The 17,457-nt window shown below is 43.7% G+C and overlaps 1 protein-coding gene across 2 annotated transcripts; it reads left to right on the top strand.

Annotated features, from left to right (window-relative positions):
- The first annotated feature begins 1,102 nt into the window (after nucleotides 1–1,102).
- LOC144262626 (glutathione S-transferase-like) lies at nucleotides 1,103–12,449 on the top strand. 2 transcript variants are annotated; one of them, XM_077812636.1, is made up of 7 exons: nucleotides 1,103–1,386; nucleotides 5,640–5,741; nucleotides 5,954–6,005; nucleotides 7,191–7,323; nucleotides 8,338–8,473; nucleotides 11,693–11,824; nucleotides 12,210–12,449. In XM_077812636.1, the coding sequence occupies exons 2-7, from the start codon at nucleotides 5,655–5,657 to the stop codon at nucleotides 12,333–12,335; spliced, it is 666 nt and encodes a 221-aa protein (XP_077668762.1). In that variant the 5' UTR covers nucleotides 1,103–1,386; nucleotides 5,640–5,654; the 3' UTR covers nucleotides 12,336–12,449. The 2 variants fall into 2 exon arrangements, with proteins under 2 accessions (XP_077668762.1, XP_077668761.1); XM_077812635.1 differs by having other exon boundaries at nucleotides 1,104–1,386; nucleotides 5,635–5,741.
- Nucleotides 12,450–17,457: the final 5,008 nt, after the last annotated feature.

Below are 17,457 nucleotides of genomic sequence, written 5' to 3'. Positions count from 1 at the left end.
CCCTGGCCCTCCCTGTTCCAGCGCGCCTATCTGGGTACCTATGCTGGGAGAGGACATCCATGGGTGGCTTTCTGAAGCCATGTCTAGACCAGAAACCGCTGCCAACATAGCTATGTCAGTCAGGGGTGTGAAAAAGTGTGAGTCCTGACCAATATAGCCATGCAGGCAGGAGTCCTTAGTGTAGACAAAGCTATACTGGCAAAACTGTGCTTTTACCAGTATAACTTGTTTCACTTGTGGGGGTAGCTTTACTATTTTGGTATAAAGCACAGCTTTGCCACTATAACTGTGTGCACATCAGGAGCCAGTATAGTATCCCAATATATTTATAACAGCAAAGCACTCCTGCTATAGATATAGCCCTAGTATGTGTAAACTGCTTCTGTGGCCAGTTGTATTAGTATCTGACACAAGAGCAGAGAAGAAGTGACTTCCCCAAGGTCAGGCAGAGAGTCTGTGGCAGAAATGGGAATTGGAGCTTGGTTGCCCAAGTCCCAGTTCGGTTCTCTAGCTGCTAGAAGCTAGACCACCTATCCACCCATCCAGTTTGATGTCCAGATTTGACCATTTCATCTTAAATGCAAGCAACAAAGCCAAAAAAATTGTATTGTATGGAAACTGTGGGTAGGACCCCAGGCAAATTGATTTTTTCTCATCTCTGGCTCATCTTAAAAGTTGTAAAATAGGCATTAATAATTACAAACATGAAGCCCAATTGTGGCAGAAATTGCATATCTATTTTTCATGTCCAAGTACCATGAATGCATATGCAAATCAGATAACTGCATGTGTGAATGTCAGGCTCTGGCAATCTGATTTTAAAAATCAGACCCATGTTGTCCTACATTTTAGGTGTCTTTCCTGTACATTGCAGCAGTGAGAGGACAAACCTGAACTACGGCTGAAAAGTCAGATAAGGGGCAGAACACACTGGTTTCATTTGTTAAATAGTATCACCATCAACTTGAACTATAGTCAATTCAAATGTAATATATTCTCTGTTTTTCTGAATGTTTTTCCTCTGCTGTGTGAAAGACCCACCCAAACAACAGGAGATACTGAGTAGTTATGTAACCAGGAAGCTGACAGCACTCTATGTATAGTCAAAAAAACAAACTGAAAAGCAGAGAGAAAGATATTTTTCTCTCTCACTCATAGTAATTTTATAACAGTAGTAGGTACAGCCACATTTTAAAATGGCACTGTAACTTTTATTTTTGTGGGGGTCTCTTTAGGAAGTGGGGAGCTTTTCTTTCCTATGAGGTATGCGTGTGACTACCCATGAGGGGAGGAGTTTGGAGAAGCTCCGTACTCTCAGAACCTGAAGAGACAACTTCTGTTCTCAGTTAAGGAGGAGAAGAACTCGGCCTGGGTCAGGACGTGAAGGTGAGTACTGAGACTCACTCACATAAAAAGAAATTTGTTTAACTTTCAACTGTTTGACCTGCTGGTTCAATGAAGCTACTTTCAAACACCTTAGCATTACTGTTGTTGGTGCTAATGTAAAATCTTTACTATATTTAGCCTCCTGCATCAAAGGCAGTTCAAGTGGTGTTTGATTGCTATACAGGAGGACAAAAGAAGGGAGAAAGGAACCATTTAAATAGGAAATTAATCCAGAAAGTTAATTCAGACTTGAATAAGGCATGTTGTAAAGTGAGGGCAAACAGCGAGAGCAAAAAGCCAAAGGAGAGGGGAAGGAGAAAGCAAGAGAAAGAGTAAAGTTCTGAATTGCAATGAAAGCCTGGAACTTAGAGCCGATTTCCTATGGATCTGATCATGAAAACTGGCTGATACAGCATGCTGTGCTCTGCTCTGAACTACAGTGGCTGATCAAAGAATAGTGAAAACCTGTCTCCCTCCTGAGTGGTGGATGAAAGTAAAAACTTCTGCTGCTTTATATTGAATGCAGGCAATGTTGCTTTTGAAAGACTTAACTTTGTTCCCTGATTCTTGTATAGTGAAGTGGCTGCTCCAGAAAATCCAGTAAGGACGCACCCCTAGAGCTCATGATAGAAAACAGACTGCTTGAGGGGAAATGTGGAGATTAGACAAAAGTATTTAAAACATTTTCTATCATTTTGTACATTGCCACGTGTAACCCACACAACTCCTGGCTGTGGCGTTCTGACACATGCACCATTTTCATCTTGGTTGACAATAAAACACACATGAAACTTTCCACCCAAAATGTGGACTGTACATTTTGCTTTCTATATCACTAGTTTAAATACAGTTGATTAAAGTTGATGGAGTTATTATGGATCTACAAAGGTGTAACAGAGAGCAGAATTTGGATATCTGGGTTTGATATTACTCCGGTCATATTCAGTGCCATACTATTTGTTATTAGTTGGCCATGTTAAATAATACCTACAGCTTTTCAGTCCATTTGTTCTGTTTACATGTACAATGCACAATCTTTGTGAGGACTGCACTTCACATAATTGATGTAGAAACTAGATTACAACAGGGGATCTGAATAGAAAAGTCTTTATTCCATAATTTTGGTTTAAAAGCACTTATGAGATCTTTAGCTGTCATAGTTAATGGAAGAGCTTTAGTTACTATAAGTTTCTGCACATTGTGTGTTGTTGCAATGTGTGTTGACATAATATAAAGGGTAAAAAGTATTCATTAAGTGTGATAACATATCAGGGAGTATTGGGTGTTGCAAGCCGTACAGACAGCAAACACTGACAGCGTGCACTAAACATTATTTACATCCAAATAACTACAAATTTGTACAGTATCTTTCTTCTGGATAAAATGCCATGAGCTGCCACAATTAGTTATTTGCTTTAATAAAGAGGAAGTGATTATTTCTGCGTTATGTTTACTGTGAATATAGTCTTCGTACCAAGACAGAAAGCTTAAATGATTTGATTCTTAGAACTGTTTAAAGGGTGATTGTCAATTTGCATGATTTCTAAGTCAAGTTTTGATCAAGCACGCTTTAAACACTATGTACATCTTCAGGGAGGAAAAATATATGAGGCTTTTTTTGTTTCCCTGCTGGTGTTTTTGAGGATCTATCCTACAGGAGTGAGTGGATGGGCCTGAGAGGAACACCATCAAACATGCTCAGGCCCCCACTTTCTCTATCCCTGTTTGTGTCCTAGAGTGCCTTATGCTTTTCAGAGCAGAGGTTTCCAAACAGGAACCCATCAGAAAGCCCACCAAGCTTGGAGGAACCATTCCAGAAGGTGTAAGCATTGAGAATTCTTCAGTCAACCTAGTTACCACCTCTTGAGGGGGTCGATATACTACAGCAATGGTCACTTTAGTAAGGGTATGTCTACACTACGAAATTAGGTCAAATTTATAGAAGTCGATTTTTTTAGGAAGCGATTTTATACAGTCGATTGTGTGTCCTCACTAAGCGCCTCTTGATCCCACCACCTCTCCTGTTGGTCCCGCCACCTGTCCTCGTGTTCATTTTGTGCTTTCCTGGACTCTGACATTGTTTGCCTCCACGCATTCTGCTGGGCTCTTTCAGTGCGGGAGGACTGCATGAGCTCAGAGAACATTTCATCGCAAGTGCGTTTTCTTTCGCCTTCTTATCTGCGCTAGCCTCTGGGACGGAGATGATAGGGGGAGCCCGTTGAAACATTTGCAGCTGCGGGAGGGAAAAAAGGGAGAGTAGTATTTAAAAAGACACATTTTTGAGAACAATGGGTAGGCTCTTTCACGGTGAACCAAGCTATTAACATTACATAGCACATGTGCTTTCTTTATAAGGTCACATTTTGCCTCTTATATTGAGGGCCTGCCGGTTTGGTGTGAGAGATCACACATGCAGGGCCGGGCAACAGACTTCAGCTTGCAGGCATCCATGGAAAGCCACAGTGTTTTGGCTTCTTTAACCTTCATAATGTGGGAATGGTTTCAAACAGCAGCGCCCTCATTTCCCATACCAAGCACCCTTTGGGTTGGCCATTTAAAAGGAGGGGCTGCAGCACAAACCCAAGTAAACCCCCCCTCACACCCAATTCTCTGGGACGATTGTTTCACCCCTCCCCACACCACATGGCTAACAGCGGGGATGATTTCTTTTCAGCCACAGGCAAACAGCCCAGCAGGAACGGCCACCTCTGAATGTCCCCTTAATAAAATTCCCCTATTTCAACCAGGTGACCATGAATGATATCACTCTCCTGAGGATAACACAGAGAGATAAAGAACGGATGTTGCTTGAATGCCAGCAAACACTGGGACCATACACTGCCATGTTTTCTTGTGCAATGATTCCAGACTATGTGCTACTGGCCTGGTGTGGTAAAGTGTCCTACCATGGAGGATGCAATAAGGCTGCCCTCCCCAGCAACCTTTTGCAAAGGCTTTGGGAGTACCTCTAGGCCAGCTTCGTGGAGATGTCCCTAGAGGATTTCTGCTCCATCCCCAGACATGTTAACAGACTTTTCCAGTAGCTGTACTGGCCGCAAAATCATCCCAAGTTTTCAGGGCAAAGTAATCATTAAACACGCTTGCTTTTAAAGCATGTATTATATTTACAAAGGTACACTCACCAGAGGTGCCTTCTCCGCCTTCAAGGTCCGGGAGCCCGGGTTGGGAGGGTACTGTCTCCAGGGCGATAAATAGTTCCTGGCTGTCGGGGAGAACGGTTTCTCCGCTTGCCTGCTGTGTGCTATCTTCAACCTCCTCCTCCTCCTCATCTTCCTCATCCCCAAAATCCTCATCCCTGTTGCGTGAGACTCCCTTGCAGGAGTCCACGTACACGGATGGGGTAGTTTTAGGGGCACCCCCTAGAATTGCATGCAGCTCATCATAGAAGCAGCATGTCTGGGGGTCTGACCCAAAGAGGCACTTGGGTTTTTTGGTAGGCTTGCCTGAGCTCAAGTTTCACGCGGCACTGCTGCGGGTCCCTATGATAGCCTCTGTCCTTCATGCCCTTGGAGATTTTTTTTCAAATATTTTGGCATTTCGTCTTTTGGAATGGAGTTCTGATAGCACGGATTCGTCTCCCCATACAGTGATCAGATCCAGTACCTCCTGTTTGGTCCATGCTGGAGCTCTTTTGTGAATCTGGGACTCCATGGTCACCTGTGCTGATGAGCTGTGCATGGTCACCTATGCTGATCAGCTTGCCACACTGGCCAAACAGGAAATGAAATTCAAAAGTTCACGGGCCTTTTCCTGTCTACCTGGCCAGTGCATCTGAGTTGAGAGTGCTGTCTAGAGCGGTCACAATGGAGCACTCTGGGATAGCTCCTGGAGGCCAATACCTTTGAATTGCGTCCACGCTACCCCCAAATTCTACCCGGCGATGTCGATTTCAGCGCTAATCCCCTCGTCGGGGAGGGGTACAGAAATCGATTTTAAGAGCCCTTTAAGTTGACAAAAATGGCTTCATCGTGTGGACGGGTGCAGGGTTAAATCGATCTAACGCTGCTAAATTCGACCTAAACTTGTAGTGTAGACCAGGGCTAAGTGTACACGCTACTGCAGCATAGCTATAGTACTGCAGCTGTAGGACTTGTAGTATAGACATACCCTAAGTAAAGTGTTCAGTGCAGAAGCAGAGGCCTGAATCCTCATTGTGCTGTAAACATTCCATTGTAGCAAAAACTCATTTTTGTTCAGAAACATTTTCCTTTGCTTGATATTTGTCAGGGAAGCAGAAGCAAGGAAGCATGTCTGGGAAACCCAAACTTACCTACCCCAATGGAAGAGGACGCATGGAATCAATACGGTGGCTGTTGGCAGCAGCTGGGGTGGAGGTTAGTCCATTATTTATGAAGAAATCCAGTTGCTCCTGAGGGACTGAAAGGGGTGCTCTTGTTTGGACTGATTCAGGATTAGCCATGATTTATTTTGTTATGCTGGTGTATGACTCTGCCTTTTGGCTCATTGTTGTGACAGGGTTGCTTCCTAAAAGAAGATGCCTGAAATATAACAATGTAACTAATCTATTTCATCTTTCCTTTTGCAGTTTGAAGAAGAATTTTTGGAAACAAGAGAACAGTATCAAAAGTTAATAAAAGGTAAGACTGCAGACTGGGGCTTTTCTACACCCAAAGTGGCACCAGTTTAGCTAAAATTGGTTTTACATCAGTTTAGTTAAACCAGTGTAAACCGCTGTGTGGACACATTTAATTCCGTTTACATCATGTATTAAATTAATAAATCACTAACCTTGACCACCCAATCCTGCCTGGTGCCAAGTAATGCCTGCAAGGTGCTAATCATCCAAACTTCCATTGGAGCCAGTCGATGTTGAGGGAGCTCAGCATCTCCCAGGATCATGCCCCTGTTTATTTTTATTAAATCTCTATATTATGGGAGCACCCAAAGGCCCTAATTCAGGTAGGGAGCCCATTGTGCTGGGTGTTGTACAAACATAAAGGAAGTCATCCGTGCCTTCAGAGGCTTACAATCTAAATACACAAACAAATGAAGAGTAGTGGATTGGAGAGACAACATACAAGCAGATGAATCTGATGAAGAATTGGTCCATCTTTGTTAGCTATATAGAATCATAGAAATGTAGGGCTGGAAGGGACCTCAAGAGGTCATCTAGCCCAGGCTCTGCGCTGAGGCAGGGCCAAGTAAACCTAGACCATCCTTAACAGGTGCTTGTCTAACCTGTACTGTACTTAAAAACCTGGAATGACAAAGATTCCACAGCCTCCCTTGGAAGCCTATTTCAGAGCTTAAAGACCTTTATAATTAGAAACTTTTTCCTAACATTTAACCTAATCTCCCTTGCGCAGAATAATTGATCACGGTCATCTTTATAACACATGGGAAGGTTGTTATCAGCTCCCCACTCAGTCTTCTTTTCACAAGACTTAACATGCCAATTTATTTTTTTTAAACTTTCCTTATAGGTCAGGTTTTCTAAACCTTTGATCATTTTTTGTTGCTCTCCTCTGGACTCTCTTCAATTTGTCCACATCTCTCCTAAAGTGTGGTGCACAGAACATGTACTGCAGCTCTTTTATTGAGGATTAGGGGCAGGGAGAAAAGAAGGGAGTAGGAAAAGGAAAAAGTTCATGTTCTCTGTATGCGTATATATATATATATATCTTCTTATTATATGTTCTATTCTAAGCATCTGATGAAGTGGGCTGTAGCCCACGAAAGCTAATGCTCAAATACATTTGTTAGTTTCTAAGGTGCCACAAATACTCCTGTTCATTATACTTCTTGTATTTTCCTTTCCAAAGATGGAGCCCTGCTGTTTGACCAAGTACCATTGGTGGAAATTGATGGGATGAAGATGGTGCAGACCAGAGCCATTCTCAGCTACATAGCTGCCAAGTACAACCTCTACGGGAAGGATCTGAAAGAGAGAGCATTGTACTGTAACACCCCTTTTTGCTTAATAAACTACAATGAATATCTATAGCAGTGGTTCCCAAACTTGTTCCGCCGCTTGTGGAGGGAAAGCCCCTGGTGGGCCAGCCGGTTTGTTTACCTGCCGCGTCCGCAGGTTCGGCCGATCGCGGCTCCCAGTGGCCGCGGTTCGCTGCTCCAGGCCAATGGGAGCTGCTGGAAGCGGCGGCCAGTATGTCCCTCGGCCCGTGCCGCTTTCTGCAGCCCCCATTGGCCTGGAGCAGCGAACCACAGCCACTGGGAGCCGCGATCTGCCGAACCTGCGGACGTGGCAGGTAAACAAACTGGCTGGCCCACCAGGGGCTTTCCTTCCACAAGCGGCGGAACAAGTTTGGGAACCACTGGTCTATATTATACCAGTTAACACTTCTGTAATACGATAAGTTGAGTATGAAATGGTGAGAAAAAGCTGTTATGCACTAAGGTTTTAACCATTGTTTCTGAAATGGGTCTGAACAGGATCGGGCCCTTAGTGTTGTAGTTTATTGTTTTTGTTTTGTATTGTGTTTTGCTGAGCAAATTGGGATTGCAACACCAATAGTAAAGAATTCCAAGTATCTGCAGTTTTCCTGTGGGTGAAACATCTTTAATACAGGCAGAGCAGTCATAACTTGTTCTGTATTACAGTACTAAAATGGTTTTGCTGCCATTACGTAACAACACTGGTTTTGTGGCTGAAAAGGACTTGAGCTTCCAGGGCTGTTCAACCTAGAATCTTTGATAAGCAATAGGTTTATTTTAAGAGCAAAAATAAATGAACCAGAAGAACCAGTCACCAGAAAAACTTTGCTTGCATTCTGCATTGTCATTAAAAAGGGAGCAAGGCATGAATGCAACAGTGAAATGTTAACAGTGCTATCGTATAAAACAAAAGCCGATTATACGAACAGTAACGGATCATACAAAAATTGCTTTTACTAATTTGCAAGAAAAACCTGAAATAATTTGAACATGCTTTTTTCTCTCCCCTCCCTCCAGCATTGACATGTATGTGGAAGGAACAGCTGATCTCATGGGAATGATCATTACCTTTGTTTTCACTCCACCTAAGGAGAGGAATCTTGCCTTAATCATCGAGAGGGCCACAACCAGATACTTCCCAGTCTATGAAAAAGTAAGTGATAGTGAGGCAACAATTTATAGTCATTCCATTACATATCATTGAATGAAGACATACAATGGAGGCAGTAGAACAAATGCCTGTGTTTGCAATGAACAATATTCTGCTGCCAAACTGAACAAAAGGAATCGAATGACCACACCCCCTATTTTAGATAGACGTCTGAAAAAGGAGTAGACCTGTCCTTACAAGTGCTCAGGGTTCAGAATGATTTGTAATCTCTCCGCTGCAATTAAAGTTAATGGGAATTGCACAGATAAATCCCAGTGTGTTACTTTAAAACTGCACCCCTAATCACCTACAGTAAGAGACAATAGATATATATGGGAAGGGAGTTTCCTTGTATGGAAGCTGTTCCATACCCCTAATAATTTTTGTTGCCATTCTCTGTACTTTTTTTTAATTCTAAGTTATCTTTTGTGAGATGGGATGACCAGAACTACACACAATATTCAAGGTGTGGGTTTACTGTGGATTTATGTAGTGGCATTATGATATTTTCTCTCTTATTATCTATCTCTTTTCTTATGGTTCCTAACATTCTGTTAGATTTTTTTGACTGCTACTACACATTGGGCAGATGTTTTCAGAGAACTGTCCACAATGACACCAACATCTTTCTTGAGTGGTAACAGCTAATTTGGACCCCATCATTTTGCATGTATATTTGCGATTGTTTTCCAATGTGCATTACTTAGCATTTATCAACCTTGAATTTCATCTGCTATTTTTTCATCCAGTCGCCCAGTTTTGTGAGATCCCTTTGTAACATTCTGCTGTCAGCTCTGGACTTAACGATCTTGAGTAATTTTGTATTGTCTGCAAACTTTGCCACCTCACTGTTTACCCCTTTTTTCCAGATCATTTATGAATATGTTGAACAGCTCAGGTCCCAGTACAGATGCTTGGGGAACCCCATTATTTACCTCTCCCAACTGTGAAAACTGACCATGTATTCCTACTCTTTGTTGCCTATCTTTTAACCAGTTACTGATCCATGAAAGGACCTTTCTCCTTGTCCTATGATGGTTTACTTTGCTAAAGAGCCTTTGGTGAGGGACCTTGTCAAAGGTTTTCTGAAAGCCCAAGTGTACTATATCCACGGGATCATCCTTGTCCACATATTTGTTGACGCTCTCAAAGAATTCTAATAGATTGGTGAGGTGTGATTTCCCTTTACAAAAGCCACGTTGACTCTTCCCCACCAAATCGTATTAATCTGAGTCTGATTATTCGGTTCTTTACTATAGTTTCAGGCAGTTTTCCTGGTGTTGAATTTAGGTGTACCAGCCAGTAATTGCCAGGATCGCCTCTGGAGCCTTTTAAAAAATTTGGCAGAGACAACCCATGCCTGCCAATAGTTGGAGGGCAGAGTGAGGGCAGCCAGCTTCACCAGTGTTACTGAGCATGCTGAGTCCCCAAGGATGTTAAATGTAATTACTTTATGGTCACTATTACTTAGTGGTTCAGCTATGTTCACCTCTTTAACTAGATCCTGTGTGCCACTTAGGACTAAATCAGGAATTGCCTTTCCCCTTGTGGGTCGCAGGAGTAGCTGCTATAAGAAGTAGTCATTAACGGAGTCTAGAAATTTTTCTGCATCCCGTCTTGAGGTGACATGTACCCTATCATATGCGGGTAGTTGAAATCCCTCCTTATTGTTTAGGGGTTTTTTTTGTAGACTCTCTAGGGAGTAGTATATTCCTACTGCCATAGTCTTATTATTCAAGCATGGAATTTCTATCCATAGAGATTCTATGGTACAGTGTGAGTCATTTAAGATTTTTACTATATTTTACTCTCTACTTTCTTTCACATATGGTGCCACTCCCACACCAGCATGACCTATTCTGTCATTCCCTGGTATTACCAAGTCCCATTGATTATCATCATTCCACAAAGTTTCTGTGATGCCTATTATATCAATATCGTCATTGAATACCAGGCACTCAAGTTCACCCATCTTAATATTTACATTACAGCATTTGCACATGAGCTCTTATAAAATTTGTCAATATTTAGTTGTCTGTCTTCATGCAATGTAGTTGAATGGGACTCTTTTTCATTTGACTGTTTCTCTTCAGTTCCTACCTGCACTTTATCAGTTTCTGTCCTCTCCTCTTTATTAGGCTATAGAATAACTCCTTTAATAAATCCTCCCCTAAGGTATGTCTCTGCCTGAACTACGTGTTCCTCCATACCTGTTGGCTTTCCCTCAGCCCTTAGTTTAAAAGCTCCTCAATAACCTTTTTAATTTTACATGCCAGCAATCTGTTTCCATTTTGGTTTAGGTGGAGCCCATCCTTCCTATATAGGCTCCTCCTTTCCCAAAAGGTCCCCCACATCCCAATAAACCTAAGTCCCTCATCTGAACACCTTTGTCTCATACATGCATTGAGACACTGCAGTTCTGCCTGTCTGACTGACCCTGTCTGTAGAACTGGAGCATTTCAGATAATGCTACCATGGACATCCTAGACTTTAATCTCTTATCTAGCAGCCTAAATTTGGCCTCCAGGCCTTTTTTCTTCCTTTCTCTGTCACTGGTACCTACATGTACCACAACCACCATCTCCTCCCCAGCACTGCACATAAGTCTATCTAGATGTCTTGAGATGTCTGCAACCTTTGTAATTCACCATGCAGTTCTCCCGTTCATCACAAACCCAAATATCTATATTTATGATAATCAAGTCCCACATTACTATTACCTGTTTCTTCCTAATAACTGGGGTCCCCTCCCCCAGAGGGGTATCCTCATTGTGAGAGAACACCATGACATTATCTGGAAGAAAGATCCCAACTATGGGATCATTTCCCTCACTACAGCTTGATGTTCTCCTTTCCTGAGACTTTCGTCCTCCTCAAAAGCACTGAGGCTGTTGGACTAGGGGTGGAACGGTTCTACTGTGACCTGGAAATACTCGTCTAGGTACAAGAATTCAGACTTTTTCTATTGCAGCTATTAATACTAGGGTTTTGTATTCAGAGAGTGGGATTTGCCAAAGCACTTGAGCGATTGAGGAGCACAGATGCCAATGAATCACATAAGTGCTTTTGAAAATCCCACACAGATGCTTCATAGAAGATTGTTACAAAGCCCATGACCTTGCTATACTTTGAAAGTATAACACTGAGCTCAGTTGCCAGTATTTATCCAGTGTATATGTCTCTTTCATATCCATAACATCTGTGTTCCCTTGTATTCTGTAGGTTTTGAAACAACACGGGCAAGAGTTTCTTGTTGGCAACCGATTCAGCTGGGCAGATGTACAGCTGCTTGAAGCCATTTTAATGGTAGAGGAGAAAGAGCCCACTGTGCTTTCCAAGTTCCCTGTGTTACAGGTAATTCTGTTACTAAAGCTCAACCAGCAGCTATAGAATTGTGCAGAACAAACACTTCAAGTTGCTTATTTAACAAGAGTTCCTGGGCTGATTCTGATCTCATTAAAACTGTGTAAATCAACAGTCTGAGCCTGAACAATAATTTTCTGTAGGTTTGTACAGCACCAAGCACAATGGGGTCTTGATCTGGTTGGCCTATAAGTGTTACCATGATATAAATGTTAAGTAATAATAACAATAGAAGTCTGTGGAATTAAGGTGATTTAAGCTCTGCTACTCATGTAATGAGCTCTGTTTCTTCAAAACTAATTTGTGAAGTTTTTATTTATGAAGTAGTTGGATGTTGTTTCCTTACTCTTAAGGCTTCTGTTGTTTCTCATTTCAGGCTTTTAAAGCAAGAATAAGCAACATACCTACAATTAAGAAATTCCTACAGCCTGGAAGCCAGAGGAAGCCCCTACCTGATGACCAATATGTGGCAACAGTGATGGCAATTTTCAAAAAAGATTAAATGTCAGGTTCCACTCAAAGAAGTCATCAAAATCTACAGAACAGGCCAAGTTAGATGATCAGTGCTACCATAATTAAAAGCAATGACATTCCAGTGACAGAAAATAGTATCTAATTAGTATCTTGCGGTTTCAGTGGTTTATTTAATGACTGTCAAGTCCTTGATAAAATATGAAAACAAAGGATTATTTAAGACAGTGTCTGCATCTTCCTCTCCATTTGGAAGGAAGCTGTCACACTGTTGCCACTACCAGAATATAAATAATAATAATAATAATAATAATAAGCTTGTATCTAGATGCAAATAGGTGTTAAAACCTCAACTCTGGAGCAGAAAAGAAACTCCCACTGAGTTATGACCCCTTAAAGACATTGACTTGTAACTTTCTAGTATGGTATACACTACACACACTGTTTTGAATTTATTTATAGAAGAACCTATTAAACAATAATGGGCCAGAAACATCTTTCCTTTACAGTGGTTGCAGGGTACAGTCGCAGAGTATGACCACCCCTGGCACTGTGTGGCACTGCAGTCACCCTACCTCAGTTTCTTCTAATCCTCAAAGATTCTTATGGCCTTCAGCATAGTTCAGTTGTTGAAGGAAGGGGTTGTCTACACTTAAAATGCTACAGCAGAACAGCTGAACTGTTGTAGTGTTTTGGTGTAGACACTACCTACATCAAGAGGAGGAGTTCTGCACCCTGCAACCCACCTCCCTGAGAGACAGTAGCTAGGTCAAGGGAAGAATTCTTCCATCAGCGCTGTTTACACTGGGGGTTAAGTTGTCTTAACTACGCTGCTCAGGGGTGTGAATTTTTCACACCCATGAACAACATAGTTAAGTTGACTTAATTTTCTAATGTAGACCAGGCCTATTCACAAAAGTACACCCCTCCTGGAGTATCAAAGTCCAAACAAACACAAAACAGAAGTGTTCTACCTTAGTCTTAGGCTTGGTCTCCACTAGAAAATTATGTTGCTTTAACTACTTCAGTCAGGGATATGAAAAACTGACACCCCTGAGCAGCATAGTTAAGCCACGTAACAGCGCTAGGTCAATAGAAGAATTCTTCCACTGATCCAGGTATCGTCTCTCAGGGAGGTATATTACCTACACTGATGGGAGAATCCCTGGCTTCAGCAGAGGTGATATCTACACTGAAGTGCTTTCCCTCTGGTCTTTCCTAGCCTGGCTCAAACTTCTTCTCTCTTGAAACAAGGTACTCTCAGCCTCCCCCCCTTGCTGTGCTTCAGTGCTGGCAGGCCTCCTCAGCCCACCATGGCTCTGTTCTACCCCAGGGGATGCTTCTTCCTGCAGGGCTCTCCTGACTCCAGGCTCCCCATTTCTGAACTAACAACTAAGAGGCTGGTCTAATTTTCCAAGCAGGCCTGCTCTTAGTCACCTGGCTCTTTGTGACACAACCTCATTCATCTCCTTCCTCTGGGGAAGGGAGCTAAGTTTGGCACAAGTGCAGCTTCTGAAAGCATTGACCAGGGTGTAGTGCCTTCTGGGGACACATAATCCAAGGATGGGGGAAGAGGTTGTGGCAGTGCAAAGTAGCGGCCTTCACCCAGGCCAGGGTAGCCCCAAATGTAGGTAGTGTGGGATGCTCTGATTTAGTCCATCTCCTGACACTTCTGTGGAGCCCTCAGTGGAATTAATGCTGTCCCTAACCGGCAGAACCTCAGAGGGAGGGCAGCAGAGGAAGAGCCCCACCCCCGTCCCGGGTGAATACTTCTACAGCACAGCAGGCCATCCTGGCATGGGTTCATCTTCTCAAGCTTTTTTTCTACACCCATGAGGACTAGAAACTTACCATTGGTTGGTTGATTCAGTTGGTTTGGTTGGAGAGGAGGTCTTGGTTTGTTTTCTGTTTTCTTGGATTTTGTAAATGAAAGCTGAGACTCTCACATAATCACCTGACTGCAGGAGCTGGGGCTTTAAGACAAATACCAAATATCATGAGACTCATGATAAAATCACCGGAGCTGGCAATCTGGTAAGTGAGCTCCACTGGGACTGATGCAACTCAGGGTGCAGTGCCACCTACTACCACTGCAGGATTCCCAATGGGACTGAAACTGTTCCAGCCCCGGCAGGCTTGCAGTATACCCAGTGGTGAGCTGGAGCCAGTTCGCTAGAACCGGTTGTTAAATTTAGAAGCCCTTTTAGAACCGGTTGTTCCACGAGGGACAACCGGTTCTAAAAGGGCTTCTAAATTTAACCGGCCAAAAGTGGTGCCTTAGGCGTGGACTCCATGGGTGCTCCAGCCCTGGAGCACCCAAGGGGAAAATTTGGTGGGTGCAGAGCACCCACTGGCAGCTCCCTCCCCCGGCCCCAGCTCACCTCCGCTCCGCTTCCACCTCCTCCCCTGAACGTGCCTCCCTGCTCTGCTTCTCCGCCCCCGCAGGCTTCCCGCAAATCAGCTGTTTGGGCGGGAAGCCAGGGCGGGCTGAGAAGCAAGCGGCGGCTTCCCACTCAGGCCCAGGGAGGCGGAGGTGAGCTGGGGCCAGAGGTGGGTGGAGACGCGTGAGGAGGGCTGCCCGTGCCGCAGCAGGTAACCTGGGGGGGGGCATGCAGGGGAACTGCTCCCCGCCCTAGCTCACCTCCGCCTCCCTTGGCCTGAGCAAGAAGCCGCAGCCTGCTTCTCAGCCCTCCCTGGCTTCCCGCCAAACAGCTGATTTGCGGAAAGCCGGTGGAGGGGGGCACGGAGAAGCAGAGTGGAGTGGTGCGTTCAGGGGAGGAGGCGGAGGCGGAGCGAAGGTGAGCTGGGGCCGGGTGCAGGGCGGGGAGGGAAACTGCTGGTGGGTGCTCTGCACCCACCAATATTCCCTATGGGTGCTCCAGCCCCGGCGCCTAAGGCACCACTTTTGATGTGATCAGTGGGGGGAGTGCTTGCTTCCCCTGCTCCCCCCCTAGCTACACTCCCCCACCCCCAGGAGCCAGAGGGACCTGCCGGATGCTTCCTGGGAGCTGCCCCAGGTAAGCATCGCTGGGACTCCTCACCACGCCCCCCATCAGGTGTCTCTGGCTCTTAGGGGTGGGGTGGGCACCCACTATGGTGGCCCATGAGACCCTCCTCCCGGTTCTGGGGGCAGTCAGGCAACAGGGAAGGGGGGTGGATGGGGCAGGGGTCCTGGGGGGGCATCAAGGAACGTGGGGGGGTTGGATGGGGCAGGAGTCCCAGGGGGCGGGGGTGGGCAACGACCCCCATGTGGGTGAGGAGGGAACCCATTGTTAAGATTTTGGCAGCTCATCACTGAGTATACCCCGCACCGGGGTTTTCTGCTTCTGCAGCGCATAGACTGCTGACAAGGGAAAAGCACAAAGCAGGGAATACTAATGCTGATTTATGGAAGGCTCTATGTCATGCTCTCAGCTTTCTGCTCCTGCTTCTCCAGGTCCAGTAACAAGCGACAAGGAGTCATGAAGGAGGTTTCTGAACCTGGAATATTGTGTGTGAGCGGGTGGGAAAAGGGGTTGGGGACAGGGTTCTGGGCCTTGTAATGGGATTGTGCATGAAAGTGTTTTCAGCAGTGAGCCCCTGCTTTGTAGAGCACATCTTATGCAAGGAGTATCTTAAAATGCTTTAGGAGTGAAATAGCACAGTTGGAAATTCAGAATAATTGCAAAGGGAGAGAAAGAAATTACGTGGAATACAGATGGGAGAGAAGAAATTTTCAGAGAATATACCAAAAGTGATGGAGATTGGATTTTTTAATATGCAAGTGGAATTACTTTGACAATCTTTGGATTCACACACTTTCTGACATGTTCAGAAATAGATCAAAATGTAATTGCTAATATTATCTCTCTTTAATTTATGACCTATGAGTGAATTTGATTTTCAAAGTTTTCTGTGCAAAATCTCATTTTTATTTTGTGAGCCAGTTTTCCCAATCCTTGCACAAGATCTTAGCAGTATTTCATTTGTACATTTAAAAAATATAGCTTTATCGCTGTAGAATCGTGTGATGTGCAGATTCAAACAGCCTCATCTTAAAATACAATTCAAAAGGCTTTGTCTTCACAAAGAAGTCTGGCACAATATACCACAAAAGGGTTTTCTTTTTTACATAATCAGTTACAAGAGTTAGTGCTTAATTTTAATATTACAAAAGAATTTAGATGACAAAGGAAGAAGAGAGAAAATGAGGAAGAAATTAAAAGGGGAATTTAAAAAAGCAGAAAAGTAGAACAAAGAGGTATCAGATGATTTCTTGTGTCTTGCAAAAATAATCCTACCACCACCACCACCACCCACAAACAAACTATGAATTTTATAGCTGTGTAGATTTGTAAAGTGTTGCAAAGTTCTAACCTTATTGTACCCCTTCAACATGAATGGGAGAGTCAGAGTTTTTCCATCTCCTGCAAACAGTTCATCAAGCAGCCAGAAGCAACAATTGAATGAAACATACAATTGGCTGTTACATTCCTCAGCGTTTGAATATCTCAGGTTTCAGAGTAACAGCCGTGTTAGTCTGTATTTGCAAAAAGAAAAGGAGTACTTGTGGCACCTTAGAGACTAACCAATTTATTTGAGCATAAGCTTTCATGAGCTACAGCTCACTTCATCGGATGCATACTGTGGAAAGCGTAGAAGATCTTTTTATATACACACAAAGCATGAAAAAATACCTCCTCCCACCCCACTCTCCTGCTCGTAATAGCTTATCTAAAGTGACCACTCTCCTTACAATGTGTATGATAATCAAGGTGGGCCATTTCCAGCACAAATTCAGGGTTTAACAAGAACGTCGGGGGGGGGGGGGGTAGGAAAAAACAAGGGGAAATAGGTTACCTTGCATAATGACTTAGCCACTCCCAGTCTCTATTCAAGCCTAAGTTAATTGTATCAAATTTGCAATATGAATTCCAATTCAACAGTTTCTCGCTGGAGTCTGGATTTGAAGATTTTTGTTGTAATATCACAACTTTCATGTCTGTAATCGCGTGACCAGAGAGATTGAAGTGTTCTCCGACTGGTTTATGAATGTTATAATTCTTGACATCTGATTTGTGTCCATTTATTCTTTTACGTAGAGACTGTCCAGTTTGACCAATGTACATGGCGGAGGGGCATTGCTGGCACATGATGGCATATATCACATTGGT

Source organism: Eretmochelys imbricata, chromosome 3, assembly GCF_965152235.1.
Source record: "Eretmochelys imbricata isolate rEreImb1 chromosome 3, rEreImb1.hap1, whole genome shotgun sequence".
In the NCBI taxonomy this organism is placed as follows: Eukaryota; Metazoa; Chordata; order Testudines; family Cheloniidae; genus Eretmochelys; species Eretmochelys imbricata.
Note: the sequence above shows the minus strand (reverse complement) of the source record. Positions and strands in the feature narration are given on the sequence as shown.